At 38.3% G+C, this 17248-nt stretch overlaps 1 protein-coding gene across 1 annotated transcript in view; it reads left to right on the top strand.

Moving 5' to 3' along the window:
- LOC135263282 (opioid-binding protein/cell adhesion molecule-like) overlaps window positions 1–17248 on the top strand; it is a 190808-nt gene that overhangs the window by 126164 nt on the left and 47396 nt on the right. Inside the window, exon 3 of the mRNA XM_064351094.1 lies at window positions 4727–4852. Within this exon, the coding sequence (XP_064207164.1) occupies window positions 4727–4852 (126 nt within the window). The remainder of the gene's footprint in view (window positions 1–4726; window positions 4853–17248) is intronic.

A 17248-nucleotide genomic window follows, 5' to 3' on the forward strand; every position in this document is an offset into this window, starting at 1 on the left:
GATAGTAATACTGTATATTTTCCTGTAAAATTTATATGGAGGTCTATAGGTTAATTCAAGAGAAAGAGGCATCCGAGCCTCTATTTTCAGATTGGCCTTTTAATGAGTACTTAACTTGGGGCAGCAAATCCAGGAGGTACAAAAAGGGCTAAAATAAATGTTCTCATTTTTGTTTTGAATACTAAAATGGGGAAGAATTTTCAGGAACAACAAACAACAAAGCAGAACATTTTGGGTTGTCATCAGAGTTCTGGGCAAAACTAGATGCAGCTATTCTGAAATGATTTCAAAATTATTTACATCACACATACATAAAATTACATGCCACTTTGCCTATGTGGGGGGCTGGGACCACCTGATAGATGCTGTTGGTGGTAGCAGAGTTTGTTTTGAGGGGTGAGGGTTGAAAAACTGTTAGATCTGTTGTGTTCAGAGTCTCAGAGCTCAGTCATGTAAAACTTAACTGAAGGCTAGGCTGCAGTTGCAGCTACAGCTTGTCTCAGAGAGATGGCAGTGTCATGATTTGGAATATTGTAATGCACACTAGTTTCATACAGTTTGTCATTTTAGAATAATAAATGCATTTTTATTAAACATTCTCATATTTTCCAGATTTAATGGATTCCATATTAATTCCTGGATTCCCTGTTAATTACTGAATTCAGGCATCCTGTTCAAGTTCTCCGCATTGCGTAACCAGAGGGCCCCATGCCTGACTCTCAGAATCACAAAACCATTATAAATGCGCAATTATCAGAGTTCCAGCAGGCAGCTGTTCCAAAGGTCAATCTGACTGCAGAGTCCCACTGGCTCTGCCTCAAGACACATTCAACCTTAGTATTACAGTATACACTCAGGTCTAGTTCCCACTTTAATAATACATGGATAATGTTTCTGCAGAAGTTTAGTTTAATTTTCCTCCAAGTATGCAGTGGCAGAGAAACACAGCACAGCAGTGTGAGGTCACAGTATGCAATTACATGGCTGTGTGTCATTAACTATGCATCGGTTGCTAACGCACACGTGCTAACATGATGCATCACGCATGCAAATGTACACAACTTTGAAAAACCGCTCCTTTGCATTTTGATACGACACAATCAGAATTCAGTCACAAACATGGTTTGGAAAGTTCAGCGATCCCATTAATGAAAACATCTACCTCTATTAGAGGATGGGAGTAAATGCTGGCTGGCTCCGCTTGTACTTCATACATCAGATTGTACTATAATTCTGTCAACTTGGTTTCGAATGTAGGGGCTCAGGAGTCGCACGATCCGCTAATAGCAGGGGCTCTCAGTGTAGTGATGAACCCTGCTGTCATAATTGGCAATAGTGTTGCTGAGAGAGGGTGTGTGTCAATGGGATTGTACCGCTCTCATGGAACGACAGTGGCTCCTCTGGTCTTCCAGGCACCTGCAGCCTGTCAGAGCCAGAAGCTCTTGAAGCGCACTCCTCCAGCGTAATTACCAGGCAGCTCATCTACTGGAATGCTGGGTGAAGAGAAGCAGCAGCTGGCGGAGCACGCTTCAGAGGAGATGCCTGCTTGTCTGAGCCGTCCCAGACTGACAGAGGACGTTGCGGTGACAACGCGAGAAGGGACTACCAGCGCGACTGGGCGCTCCAAATTGAGGGAAAGGAGTAAAAAAAAAACTTTAAAAAAACAAGAGGACAAATTTCTGACAAAAACAGAAGTGGCAGTTTAGTTCACATTGTCTCTGGCTCGGCCATGATGCTGAGTGCGTCCAAACTTTTATTTATCACACGTGTGACTCCCTGCTTCCTCTCTGGCCTGGGCCCAGGTCACCTCGGCCAGCTGTTTCTCTGAGTCCTTTATTTCCCCTTTCTGTGTACTCATGGAACTGTGGTCCAGCACCTCTCTACAGCTTATGTTTGCTTAGCTTTTCTCCACAGGAGGGTTTTTTTCACAGAAACAAGTTTTTTTTTATTTTATTATCTATAGCCACGCTGTTAGTCTTGTCTGTCACTCTTGTCTTCACCCGTTTCTTAGTTGAGAAAACTCTCTCATGCACAGCTGTGCTGACAGAAAGATACATGCAAATCTCCATTAGTAGAGACAGGCATCTGCCTTTTCCTCTTCGAGTTTTCACAGATTTGTCTTCCGAAATGATCTGGAGTGGAAAAAACAAGTAAAACTGTACTCATTTGACTTTAACGCCCATGACTGGAATGCTTTTTTATTTCTTTTGTATGTTCGCGATGGACAGCCGTTTAAACATATTTCCTTTTGCTGCATTTAAGTTGATTATGGAGGCCTTGAAAATTACATTTTGGGCTTCTTGACTTCTATTATGCTTACTTTTCCCTCATTACAGAAGAAGCAGAAGAAGCTGAACATGATAGTAGAATGCTTTAGATTAAATGGGGACATTTTGACAGGCAGGTAGATCTATGGGTGGATTTAAACTTCTGAGGGCTTCTGTCAGTCTTTAAACAGGTATTTCCAGTGCACAGGACAAGAAAAAAAAGCAGTTGCTCAGTCATGTCTGATACATAGTTTTTGATTACCATATTTGAGAAATAGACAATATAATTTGATCTGGAAAACTTGCTCTGTTCTATCTCTGCATTCAGGAAAAGGAATGCCTTTTGGCAATGAGAATCACATCTTCCCTCTCAACCAGTTCCATTGTTTTATTGCCTTCTGGAATGAGCCAGAGACCCTGCCTGGCTAAAAAGTATGCACTTTCAATGATCATGGTCTTTTGAATTTTAAGTTGGAATCCAATATGTGACATTTAATTGAAATTACTGGTTGAAAATCTTAATGTCTCTATAGATGGTTGTTGAGGCTTGACAGTTGTAACCCACTCTTCTGTTGTTAGAAGTAAAATTAAAACTTTGGTGCTTTTTATAGGTATTCAGTAGCTGAACTGGGTTACCACATGACATATTCATGTTTGGTCTCATTAGAAAGAGATTCAATTAATGAATCTTTTGATAATATTATCATGGTGTTTAGCCCTGTTTTCACCAACATAATTTAACTTTAAGTACATGACCAGCTTTTTGATTGCCCAGTTCATGTCATAAACAAGCCTAACCCTAGCCTGTATGATTTAAATTCATAATTTTAATTGACTCCCTCTTATTTAATAACAAGATTTAGCCTTACTACCTGATACAGAGTTTGTTTTGGCTTGCTGATTTTACCAGGCTACTGTAGACTAACCTATCAATGAATTCAGTAATTGAATTGATAATTGTTATTTTCAGTAATAATTATTTAATGAAATCATATAAAATATATTTTCTTTGTAGCTCAAGTGAGGGATTCTAGCATGCAATACCACTTGTGTTCAGTTTTCAGAGTGCTAAACATTTTAACTTAAATAACATAAACATTGACTGTTGGAAATACTGGATTTAGAAAATAAGCATGTTTTGAATTAAACCTTGCTTATCCCACAGTCTTTATGTGGTTCATGTTATATAAATGATTTTATTAATTCACAGGATGTACATTGAACTTATTTAAAATTTAATAGGTTAAGACTGTGACAAGGCTCGTTGAGCATAACTACCTGTATAGCAACCTGTATAGCGCGATGGTGAGCATTACCCAAAAGGTTGAAGTGCGACCCCAACTGAGTCTGGGTAATGGAGAAGATGAACGTTTGACGACAGCCAGTGGTTTGTTGTATTTTCCTTTTTTAGAGAGGGCGATACGGGTGTTGTTTCAACATCTCCTAACTGAGAAACGTTTGCCATTTTTCTGGCTGGCTGACTGCCCTCAGGGATTGAATCACTGTCCGTGGAATCTCTTGAGCACCTAGCCTGAGATGCGGGCAGGTTTTCTGCAACATGCCACATGTTGTGAAAAAAACGGCTGGAGACAGCACTCAGAACCACGGAAGCACTGTGTGTCTGTTGTGGGCGGTAGCCGTGAGCCATCATAAGGTATGCAGAGGAAGGAGGAAATCTCAGCAAGGTGTTTTTGAACAAGCCTACAAAAAACACGAAAATAGGCTGTCCTGCAGGCCTGGTGTGAACTTTCTTCCCAGTGTCAGAAAATTACAATATCTTAGCATGGAGGAAGTCCTCACTTGTCCGTTTATCATGTATTATGTACAGTACTTATAATTCTTTACAAAAAGAAAAAAAACTGTAAACATAAAGGATCATGAAGTTGCTGCTAAGGACCTGATATTGGCAGACATTACATGGTCATTGTAGAATCTACCATGTCATGTCTCGTTAGGAAAAGAGTGAGGGAACTGAATGCAGAAATTTCTTGACAGGGTAAAATTTTCTTTTGTGAGGGATTCAAAAAATAGAAATATTCGCTGAAATATAAAAAATGCCATCTGTAATTTGCCTGTCAGTCACCAGAAAAATGAACATTATAAATGCATAATGATCACTGTGTTCAAGTAGGCAGATGATTTAAAGGTCAATGAGATGCAAAGTCCTGTACAAACCTGCACGGGGAAGCAATACAACTCATTCCAAAAGTCGGTGGACGCCAGTGGATTATGTTTACTTAAATTGTACTTACTGCCAATTTAAAGAGTACCAAGAGGATATCTCTGAAAATTAGGAGTTGTTTACCTTACCATTAGTATGTGACATACATACCACACGCCCTTACAAAAGCTATCTGCTTGGTGCAGCTGAGAAAACATTTTCCTTTGAAGTCGTTTTTGTATTATTGTTTGAAATGACATTTTTTGTTTGTATTTTGTGTGCTTTTTTCCCCCTGTAGTTCCGGCAAAGATTGTGAACATATCCTCTGACATCACAGTAAATGAGGGCAGCAGCGTCACTCTCATGTGCTTGGCTATCGGAAGACCAGAGCCCACCATTATGTGGAGACACAGTACATCAAACGGTAAGTTGAAATTGTCTTTAAAACAAGGCATTTTTCTTCTCTGGCTATTGCTATGACGGTTTGTATGCAGGTTATTAAGCCGGGGTTTTCCAAAGCTACTCCTAACATGGGTCTGCATATACATCGGTTTTCACTACAAATTATTTTTTATAAAATCAAATTAAACTCTTAACAGTTGTGGGATGGTGAATTGCTGGAGTTGTGTTCCTGTTCATAAATGTTTTTTAGTGGGAAACATGTAGGTCCTTCTAAATAAAATTAAACACAAACTCACATGATTGAATTTATAAGAAAAACATTCATACCTCTCTCTCTGTAAACTTTAACTTTAAAATGTGGGCAGTTAAGAAAAAATGATGATAGAAATATTAAAATCATAGTCCAAAACCATGCCAACTTTTACTAAAAGATCAGTCAACTCACCTCCTGTACTTGCTTCCTAGTAAGACAGCATTAATGAGAAAATAAAAGCACATGAAAGTCTGGCCTGAATTCAATGCTTTGTACTTTTAAAGAAAATTCTGGTCTTTTTTCCCCTCATAATTTGGCAAGCTAATTTTTTATGATGGCTGATATTTGCCAGAGTGTTTGTGTAGAATAAAACAAATACTTATATTCAGTTGAAATTCAAGGTTAAAAGGAAAGTTTTCTATCCCTGACATAATTTCATTTTTAGTCTATGCTTTTGATTGCCCCAGAAAGTCTTTATTGGCAAGGAAGTATATTTTGGATACTTGTGGAAGTTTTTGATAACCAGCTGACGTAACAATGGCTGGATTTTGGGGGTTCATGCTCTAAAGCAAGAAAACACACTTCAGGTAATTGCGAAGCAGCTTGTACCATGGTGTTGGGTCCAGAGGCTGTACAAATGAACAAAATAAAGTGTTGCATTTAAAAATAAAGAAAAGTTGCGTGTATCATAGGACATAGTTCCAACCAAAAATAAGATACAGTGTACTTTTTTGAATAATTGGGTAATACACACGTATACAACCTATGCTGGCAAAACATTGCTGTACAAGCTGCTTTGGATTGGTTGAAGTATATTATTCTCTTGCTTTTGACCACAAACCCTCAAATTCCCCTATGCCAACTGTCATAAAGTCAGCAGATCACAAGAAACGCAAAATGTCTTTGTCAGTCTGAAACAATGTAAATAAAGCTGAAATCATGTAATAAATTGTAAATAAAGTTTGTTTTTATTTCTAATATATTCTTCTCCTTTTAGTTTGGGGCTCATGGATTAAAAAATAGATAAATTGGTATATTTGAGTTATTTGCAACGCATGTTATAATATAAAATAAAACAAAACATATATCACAATGATAGAAAGCAATGCACTCACTGCAACTTTGTAAATCACGTTGATATGACAATATAATTTCTTTTGTTTGTTTCGTATTTTTTTAAGCACAGTGCTTTGGGAATTAGAATTTAGTCTGTTCACCTTTGAAGTTGCGAGATGCAATGTGTGGATCACTTTTCCGCTGGCGGTTCAAGGAAATGGCTATAGACCGGTATGAGTGCATGAAGTCGCGCCCAGTCAATTTAAACCAATGCAGAGTGACTCATACCCTACAGGCAATGCAGTGCAGCTGAGAGGTTTTCTAATATTATCAACATATTTATATACTTGCTGACTCCTTTCTGGAATATGTATGATTGGCCTATGTACATGTTGGAACAAATAAGAAATGTGGCAGAAAACCGCTCCAAATTGAACACAAATAATCTGATGGGATTGGTTCTATTTTAGGCTGTCAATTATGTTGTTAGAAGCAGATAACAGCGCATGGGTTTGTAATTATTCAGCTCGCTTCAAAGAAAGGCTAAATGCATATGGATGCTGGTTCTTTCGCCGCCATTGGGTTTCGTGGACGCCAAAAGTCAATTTTAATTCACTGATTATCACCGACACCGAAGACGGACATGAGCTCACCGCAAAAATATGTCAATATTCTGTGATGGAATCATTTCTCCGAAAGCCAATATGCAGCTGTGCTGATAGTGTGGGTTTAATGTTGCTTGCTATTCAGAGATTGTGTGTTATCATGTTTGACATTTATGTGGGGAGCTCTAATGAAAGCCATAAGATTTAAGCAATGTTTTGAGCCTTGCCAACACAGTCTCCGCTGGCATAAAATGTATTAAAAAAGTAAATGCTGTCGGAAGTGACATTTGTAAACAGTTCTCAAGCCCCCAGATAGTCACCCCATCCACACACACAAGAAATTGTATTAATTTCAACTGTTATGTTTCCAAGGTTTTTTCTTTCTTTTTTTAAAATAAAGTTGAGTGTAACATGCCCACAGTGGTCTCAAGGTTTTTGCTTGCATAAATGAAAGAAAATAATCATATGCTTCTGAAATGCCATTGCTTGTGTCTCAGGATTATGGCCAAGATTCAACAAACATTTATTCTTAACTTCGACATTAACTCATTAATTTGAAATGTTTTTTTTTTCTTCACAAATTGAGTGAATATGTTCTGCTAAATTGTGTTTTTTTTTAGCTGTTGAACTCGCTAAACTAAAGTTCACCGTGTTATCTTGTGAATTAAGGACATATGCTGACTGAATTCAGGCGTGTGACAGTACCAAAAAAGATTTCAGACATCATGAAAAAAAACACACATACACACACAAAAACATTTTAATTATTTGTTTTAAGCCACTGTTTAAAAAATACAGCACAGTATCCCAAAATTTTAAAATGACAGTCATGTCCTAGACCTCAAAACTACTCATTGTGCATTGTGATATGGAGGGAATTTGTATACGCACATGCACACATGAATGCACATGCTCATGCATTTACACACACACTTGAATGTGACATCTGACAATTAGTGATATCTGAAATGCCTGTGGTTACATTTTTCATTGCCTAAGATGACAGCAGCCCTGAGCAGCCGTTGATCTAGGAAAACACCCAGCGCCTCAGAAATTTGGGATGTAATGTGACACAGAAACAGGCAGCGCAGGGCACAATATTAAATAAATTACATTCAAATTTATTAGTCGTGACATTTCCAATTTCAGGGATGCAGTAGGGGATGAAACGTTTTACATTTTTGCGAATGGTTTAAGCGGGGAGTCCATTTTCTTAATATATGTATGCAGTCAATTTAAGTATGAGATTGATTAAGTGCAAGTCTCTGTCTCCCCACCACTCCTTTTTGGCAATCCTGAAGAATAAGATGTCATCTCCTCTTTGGCTGCATTGCGAAAAGGGATCAGTGAGATCGATTCCCGAGGTACAAGGCTAAAACTTTTGAAGGACAATGCTGGGGCCAAAGGGACCAGTCAGAACTATTTATGACATAATTTAACACCGTTTCAGAAGAGCTCCTGGCTCTTCACTGCAGTCATTAAATATCCTATGGCACTTATCACTAAGGGTTGGGGTGTTCCCTGGTGTTACTGGCCAAAATCTCATCCTGTTCCTTTTTCATTTATCCGGTTTGAATGGCAAAATAAATACTTTCCTTTGACCTCGAACGTGAGGCGAGTGATATGTTGTGTATCGCACAGGAGGGTGTTCCCCTTTGGAGGCTGTGGCTATCCCTCCCTCTCCATCATTGAAGTGATTTTGCAGTGAAAGGGACTGTATAAATGTACTTCATAAATTAAGAGGAAAGAAAGTTGGTTGTGATTATACTCCCTCTGCAGGTTACTGAACGAGTCTTGTCAGAAGAATGAGTTCCTTATTGCACTGCTTTACATTACATTACATTCATTTAGCAAATGCTCATATCCAGAGTGCCATACATAATGAATTGCTACCTTGCACTTAAATAGAATGTGAACTGCAGTACCTTAGTACCATTTTATCTGAAAAGGGCCTGGTGCAGGTTTTTGCTTTAGCCCAGTACTATGACTCCTTATTCAACAAATTAATTAATCAGAGTCTTCAATCAAGACAGTGAAAAGTAGAATCAGGTGCCTTAGTGCTGTGCTAAAATGAAATCCGCCACTCATAACAGCCCTTTTTGGATAAGATTGGACACCCCTGCCATGGAGGAAGGATAAGTAATGCACTCAGGGTCAGTAATAGTGTATCAAGAAGAAATGGAACCTGTAGAAATGGTGACATATTCAAAACAGAATGCTACAAAAAAAATTTAATGAAGAGATGAGGAAGTCCAAGAAGAGAGGGTGTGTGCCAGGTCATCTTACATGTATTACGTATATTACAGCCAATCACGTATAACTGATTGTCACACTGACGTTAAAGTGTTTAATCAATTTCCAAAATTCATACAACCAGTTATCTAAACACATATACTCAAGCCTCCAAACCTGAAATGAGAACTTTCAGAAGAATCTAGCATTATTTAATTTATTTATTTGGTGATAACTTTTCTCTGAATTGCCTCCTCTGAGGAAGTTTGTTTTCAGTTCATTTTGTGGCATCAGAACTGTTCATGAATATCCATCCTTTTGTTCTGCAATTTACTGCCGATTGTCACTTGCTCCGAGACAGTGAGTCGGAGGTTTGTGCCCTCTAATTTGGCATTGTGACAGCGTGATTGACAGCTTGGCGGGCTTGTGGACTGATGCAGCAGACAGGTGGCAGATCTCTTGATGAGTGGTAATCAGGCCATTATTCTCCGGAAATGTACAGCACGACGTTTGCTGTGATATTTCTGTCAGAGAGAACAATGGCCCATGATAGCACTCACTGTCACACGGATGATAGGCAATACAGTTTGGGGGGGTCGGTGGGGGGTTGGAGGCCAAAATGTAACATCTCTCATCAAATTGATATATTATCTGCAAAAACAACATGCGTATAGCTATGTTCCCGAAATGGGCATGGGATATCTTCTAGCGTCCAGCTGTTCTGTTTTGTGCATTAGTGTTCATTCAGAACATAGAGTACAGGGCTGAGTTTGCCCCATATATAAATATGCCACTTTACATCCCCACTCTATCCAATTCCTCTCTGGTTTGTGGGCTCCGACAGCACACTTGAATGCAAGGAAATGTTCAACCGTAATGCGTTTTACTCTTTCATTACTTGATATAATCATATGCAGTGCCTCATGGCTTTTTGAAGTATTCATTCAGTTGAAAATGAAAAAAAATAAGAAACCTATTTCTGCACGTCCCTCAGCAATCTTCTGGAGCAGAAGCAGTCAATATTGATGTGTCCTAATAAAAAAAGAATTGATTAAATATAGATTGTATGAAACAAAAAGAAGAATGATATGGTAATAATCAGCATGACGTTTCTGTGATTGAAAAGAGGAAGGGAATCTCAACTATGTTTAATTCTGCAAAAAAAGTGAAGTAACATGCTTTTCACTACTGAAATGCACCAGAATCTCATTTCCCAATTGTTTATATGTGGAGTATCCATAGAATTCAAAATCTTTGTAAAACAATGTTTGTAGCAAATGATGGTCAGTTTCAATTTCTAGTTAATATCTTTGATGGTTATTCTATGCTATGATATTATATGAGTTTTATCTCATATTAATTTTTAATATTAATATATTAAATGTTAACAGCCTATCACAAACATAATTATTACCTATGATGAGACCAGATTTGACCTTTCTGTCCATGCATACGAACTGTGGTTTTGGTGTAGGAAGGAGGTCGCTCATGTTGAAAATACACTGGTTCTTGGGTTTTTGATAAGGTCAATGTAATCGTGAACTCCCAAGCATTCCTCAAATTTACTGATCCCAAGCATACCTGAAAAACAATCAAGAAATGGCTACCTGATCACAGACTTGTTGTTCTGCAAGGGACACCTCTGTCTCCAGACCAAAAGTGCTTTGAAAATCTGTGGTTTGAAATGAATAGGGCAGTCCCCAAGCACAGAATGAAGGACCTAAAGAATCTTCAAAGATCCTGTGTGGAGGATCCTCCCTGTATGGAAGCTGTCTTTGCTTTTGTTTATCAAGGGTATGAATAATTCTGAAGGTCGCTGTGTGTGTGTGTGTGTGTGTGTGTGCATGCGTGCGTGTGTGGGTGCGCGCGTGTGTGTGAAGGCACCATTACCTAGGGGTACTCACAGACATTATTTTTGAAGCATTATCCACTTAGACTGCTGGGAATTTACAGAAGCAGCTCTTGTTAATTACCTTGCTCAAGGGTGCAGTCAATGTGACCCGGGTGGAGGATCTGAGGCAGCAACCAGTTCTCTCGCCACTCTGCACAACATTACTGCCATGGCCACCGCCACCACGATGGTAGGTATTGGAGTGCTGTAGCTGTATTGTTCTGGCACCTGCTTTCCTACTGATCCAGAGTTTTATTCACTCAAAGCGAGATCCCTTCACATGGCCCAAACGGAGCACAAGTACGCAATGCCATAATGCTTTCAAGCTATTCAATGAAAGGTATTTCAGGCAAGACTGAGTGCTCACCTCTGCTCTACTACTATTGATGTTGGTACTGATCTATATCACTTAAAAGGGTAGGTTGCAGGATAACTGCTTTTAACTAATCTTCTTTGAGTTAAGCTGGAGGAAAAACTACAGATGTTCTGTTGTTGTAGGAGTATTGGACGCCTAGTGTTAAATGATAAATGCTTGCAGGATGCTCATGATGTATGGCCTACGTGCTTGTAAAATGCGAAAGGCTGCTTTGCTTGAGCACAGATAAATTTACCTGGTTCCAACTGTAATACAATGTTGTTTGCCATTTGCTAATATTTTCCACTGATCTTATTCCTCATTGCACTTAATTATTCAAACATGTGCAGGAAGTGAATTAACCATGACTAAAGCTGTTCATAAAGCACTGACTCATTTGCAAGCATATATAGAATATGATCGATTAAACAACAGAGGGCATTTGCAGCGAGCATCATGTATGTGTTATTCACAGCAGTGCATGTAATGTGAGTTCACAAAGTCCCAGAACCCATCTGTGGGAGGTCTGATCCAGTGGGCAAGGCAATATAATGGGTTCTCTCAAATCACACTCTAATTTCACACGCCTCCTCCGTCGTTGGCACCTTGATTACAGTCAACTGTACCTTTCCAAACATTCTCTGAGCATTTGTGGGCACTGGCCTGTTTGGCAACCAGCTGATATTCACCAAGACATGCTACAGGCATCATTAGCCACGCAGGCGGATGAAGCGACAACATTTATTCTAGACTGCTTCTGTTCTTCCATGTGCTGTAGAGAGAGGGAAGAAGAGCTGACTGACATCCAATTTCCTTTCCCATTCTTCATCCAAAAAATTCCATCAGTACCTCTCTTACCAATCAAGCCTGTGTCTGGCACCCCCATCCATTGACTGCAAGCTCTTGGAAGTTGCATTAGCAGGAAATTGTCTGGCATTCTCTTTAACTCAGAATTAAAACGCAGTTGTCGGTTCAGTTTATCACAAAAATTAATTTGCTGAAAAAATATGAACACTTCGTTTTTAAGTGAAATGTTCATTTAATCCAGGCCAACATAGATGATAAAAGGTAAGAGGAGGACAGGGCTCATGGACTCCAGCTGTTGTCATGTTTAAAGAGCATAGATTAAAACAAACATGGTTTTGTAGTCTAATTTGTATCAGGGGGGTTTAAATTACATGCTTTAGCAGCAGTGTTATAGGTGCTGCAGTATACAGCACACTAACTGTGTTATGGAAGCAGCTGCAAGTTGAACCATATGCTTGCATGCAGGTGTATATGTGCACACATTTTCCATTTGCACTAGATGTGTATAAAAAGTTACTAATTTTAAGTTTCTTTACGTGGAACATACAAGCTTTATGAATGAGCGGTGGTCATGGACAGAGAAGCTACATTCAGTCAGCACACGCAAGTCCCATCCCCTCAGTCATACTTCCTGGTTTCTTCATGTCTCAGTGCATCTCAGAGGCCAGCGCAAAGCAAGAAAACGGGGTCAAGTGCAGACATTAGTGTCGGGGAAGTGCTAGCGTTCCTCAGGGCAAAGTCAAAGCCAGATTTTTCAGGGAGCCAGAGACAGGTGTGAGGGTTCTGTAGAATGGGTTCCGCGCTTTCCGGTCATAAATCCACAGCAACGCGGCTAATTCAAACTGAACTTTTACCATTAATAATGAATGGGAGAGAGGCGGCCGCTGACTGCATCTGTTTGCTTTGGCGGGGGGTGTTGGACCAGAGCATTATTTCATCTGACATGATTAGCTGGCTTGGGGTTTCTTGGTAGTGGCCCCCTGTGATGACGGAGGAAGCAGCCGAGGCCCAGAACTTGCGTCGCAGCACCAAAAGAGGCTATTAACTACAGCTTAATAACATGTCACCCTATGCTATTCCTCTGAGTGAAACTCTGACTAATCTTTAAATGTGGCTAATTCATCATTGCATGTCCTCACTAAACCATACTTAAAGCCAAGATGTAGCCCTTTAAATTCGAAGACACATTGAGATACAGTTGTTCTTGAAAAAGAATTTTCTCAATATGACAGCGTGCATTTAGCAAGAGAGCTCCTCAACAGAATAAATTGTGTATAATTTATTGACCCAGCAACTGACTTTCTCTTCCTTTTTGATGTGAAATTACACAGGAATTAATTGAAATCTTTAATAAATGGATAAAAAAATGTTTGTGTGCTTATGCAGTGATGTAATACGGCGGGTAATCACTGTACTATACATAGATGTACCAATGTCACCTACATCAGTACTATTTTGAGCATTTGGCATTCATTACTGACTAAACAAACAACATTGCATGAAAGCTTCACATCTATGCAGATGGCATTTTTCTATGCACTGATAAAAGAAATATCTTGTTATTGCTAAATGAATGTAAATTAAATGAAATATAGCATTTCTGAGGTAAAATGTTTTATTCTATTTCAAATGCTGACAGCTGCTCTCTCACTCTACCCAAGTCAACACTCTCCCCACGTACATTTCAAGTACAAAATGCAACCCCCACCCTGAACTCAATGTCTCCCTTGAGAGTATCTTACAAATTTAGGCTGCCTGAAATAGCACTTCAATGTCACTAGCTGGAACACAAATATCCCCATATCATAATATGAATGAGTCTGAGATATGCTTTTCTGTAAGCAGACAAAAGGCTCGCTGTTCTGTGCTAACTGATAATATGAAACCGTAGATCGGCACATGCAGCTAGCATATTCTCTTTTCACCTTATCCTTCCTGTTATCCTCAAGGGAATGCTGAATGCTGGATTACAGAGGGATTCCAGTTAGACAACAAGTTTGGGGCCCATTAATGGTTTTCTTTTTCTGGTTACGTGACGGTGTCTGTTAGCATTGTTCCAGCGTTGAGCCAACATTGTTTACTGTGATCCTCCTTCCGCTGTCTCACGCCCCCTTCAATTGTTTAGTAAATGCCTTTCAGAGTGGCATGCTGAGAAATGTTATAGCTGCCTGTTGAGAGAATGACATGACATTTACTACCAAATACCTAATTTAATTTTCTACAAGCGCAATGTATTTATAATAAAGCCTTGCCACCTTTATTACACATGAGACCTGGCAGGCAATCTCACCCCCCTTCCCCCAAACTACTTTTATGTCTGAAAAATATTCAGTGAACATTTTTGTATACTCCACAAAAAAAAATATGATGAATACATTGAGATTTTGTTGATCGACACACAATTGTTTGCTTGTATTAAATTAGAAATGTGCCTCTTTTTTCATTAATGATTTATGCTTGTGTCATTTTTGTAGCAGAATTATGCAGAAGTAACTTTTTAAATTCCTAGTAGTGGTGATGCATAATTTCAAATACATCAAAGAAATCATATTTGAGCACATTTTTTATCACTTCTTTCTCCTTCCAAGCTAAAGCAGATCAGACCTTTTTCTATTTTAGTTTCTGTACTTTTTATAAAATAACAATAAAATAATTTTAAGTTAATACAGATATACAAATATTTGACAAAGTAAATGATTCTTATGAGGATGAAAGAATTTAGGTACTCATGTGTTATATGTTACATGATATGTGTTAAGTATATACAGTATGTAAGAGGTTATATGATATATAAAGAAATGTAGTACAAATGGGAAATTTCAATTCCCATTTCCAATGTATTATACCAACTGTTTTGTTTCTAAAGTTTCTGCAAGTTTATACAGTTTATAAAGATAACTTTATCCTTGTCCATTAATTATTCAGTTTTTTTTTTGTAGAACTCATGGCCTTGCTTTCTTGGTCTTTGCCGATATAAAAAGTTGTTTTGGTAAAAAAAATGGTAAAATGGACTGCATTTATATAGCGCTTTTATCCAAAGCGCTTTACAATTGATGCCTCTCATTCGCCAGAGCAGTTAGGGGTTAGGGGTTAGGTGTCTTGCTCAAGGACATTTCGACACACCCAGGGCGGGGTTTGAACCGGCAACCCTTCGACTGCCAGACAATCGGTCTTACCTCCTGAGCTATGTCGTTTTATGTTCTGTGGTGTCTGTGTTGTATAATGACTGCAGTTATTTACTTTCGGTGGACATGATGACATTGGCATTGTTGTTGAAATCATTGTCATTATGTTCCACAGTGTGTAGTTCTGGGCCCTTATGAAAGTAATGATCTTTTTATGATTCCTTTTAAAAAGGAATATAGCCAGAACCATGCGTTTCTTCAAAAAATATATATATCAGCTATTTGTGAATATTTGTCTTGTAAATTGGCAGGAGTGGTAATAATTACAGCTCCATGCCTGATAAGGCAAATCACTTATTGATTAGTCATTGATTTCAGAAAGATCATAAATCTAAGTTAATGAGGCTGGAAGGCCATTTGAAAAGTCCTGGTGAAATTATGACATTAAGAGGGTGATTTACATGCGCACAATCAGAGTTGAGCACCGTGATCAATGATCTGGGAGTGAGTTCATTGGGCAGAAGGTCTGAGGTGTGCAAATGCATTTCCGAGCAATTTAAAACTCTGTAAAACCGAGTCTGTTTACATAGCAGGTGCTATAAAAAGAGGTTCTGTCTCACCACGGGAAAACCCTTAAGGAAGCAAAAAGGTATAACAAAAGGCACAAACAGAGGTAATATGTGATTTATGGTGGCTTTATTTTCCTGTAATATGGATGAAATATAGAAGGGACAGATCCTTACAGAAATAGAATATACTGCACTATATTATAATAAAATATCAAAATATTGCAACACTTCACAGTATAGAAAATCACATATAAAATAATTAGCAGTAAAACATATTATTTATTATATTTCCCAAAATGTGTGCATAGTAACAATCTATTGCTGTGCATTTCATTTCCATAGGGTGAGGGGGTGCTAAATGAACTGTAGCCTTACCCTCATTTGCCTCATATATTAGTTCTCCCAAAAGGATATCTGATTCGGGTCTCTTTCTAGGATCTGTGTGCAAACTCAAGATGGTGAGAGTGATGGACAGTAAATGAAGTGGAAATGCCAAAGCCAGCCTGATATTGAAAGTTTCAAGAATGTCAAATACAGGGAGGGAGGAATGTTGGGTCAATGAGAAATAATGAGATTGTGGAAGACAAATATAGTAGTTATAGCAACCGGCAGGCCAGACGGAAGTATTCCAACAGGACTGGTAGTTCTCATGCCAGGTTGTCTGAAAGCTATATGAGTCTTCTCAGCAGCCAGTATAATTGCTACTTATTGTGATACTGCACTCTATTGAAATTTGACATTTATACTGCACCAAAGCTGATTCTCAGGGGTAAGGTAGAGAAATAGAAAACCTGAAAGACAGGGGTTATATCCACAAAAGGAATATTCTCTCCGAAGCAAATGAACTAATTGTATAATATTGACAATCAGAAGTTGGTTTCATCGTATCACAAATGATTAGATAGGCAAACAATGTTCACTTTTGCCCTGTGTGGAGATGAATAGTGTAAATTATTTTAATAATAATGGTTTTGCTTGCATTTAACAAATATTGTTTATTCAGCTTGCATGTGAATTTATATGAAAGCACTATTTTACAGTAAATTAACTTAATGGTCAATTAACTGTAAATTACTTACCAGTAATATGAAAATTAATTATATCTACACTAGGTAGATAAACAAATTACAATACTTGGAGGGATATTTCTTCTTGATTGGTCTCTTAAGTGTTTGTTTTCAGTATGGATTTTGATTTGATAATGAGTAATGAATGAATACTGTACCAAGCTACAAGATTCATTTATGAATACTATTAAATATACTAAGAGTGCTACCGTATAATTGCTTTTTAGTTACCTTGCCGCTAAATTGCCTACTTTTCAGGAATAGGACATAACTACCTCAAACTGTTTATTTTTCCTGCTTCAAGTAATTAGGACACATAAAATAAAGTGATGTTGTTTTTTTTCCCCACATACCCTTTTTCTCTCCTCTGCTGAGGAAGCATAATTTCATCACCATATATCAAATTAAAATGTCCCCATTCTGTCAATGACAAGACAACCGAGAGAGTGGAGATTCCC

This window comes from Anguilla rostrata, chromosome 9 (assembly GCF_018555375.3).
Source record: "Anguilla rostrata isolate EN2019 chromosome 9, ASM1855537v3, whole genome shotgun sequence".
In the NCBI taxonomy this organism is placed as follows: Eukaryota; Metazoa; Chordata; class Actinopteri; order Anguilliformes; family Anguillidae; genus Anguilla; species Anguilla rostrata.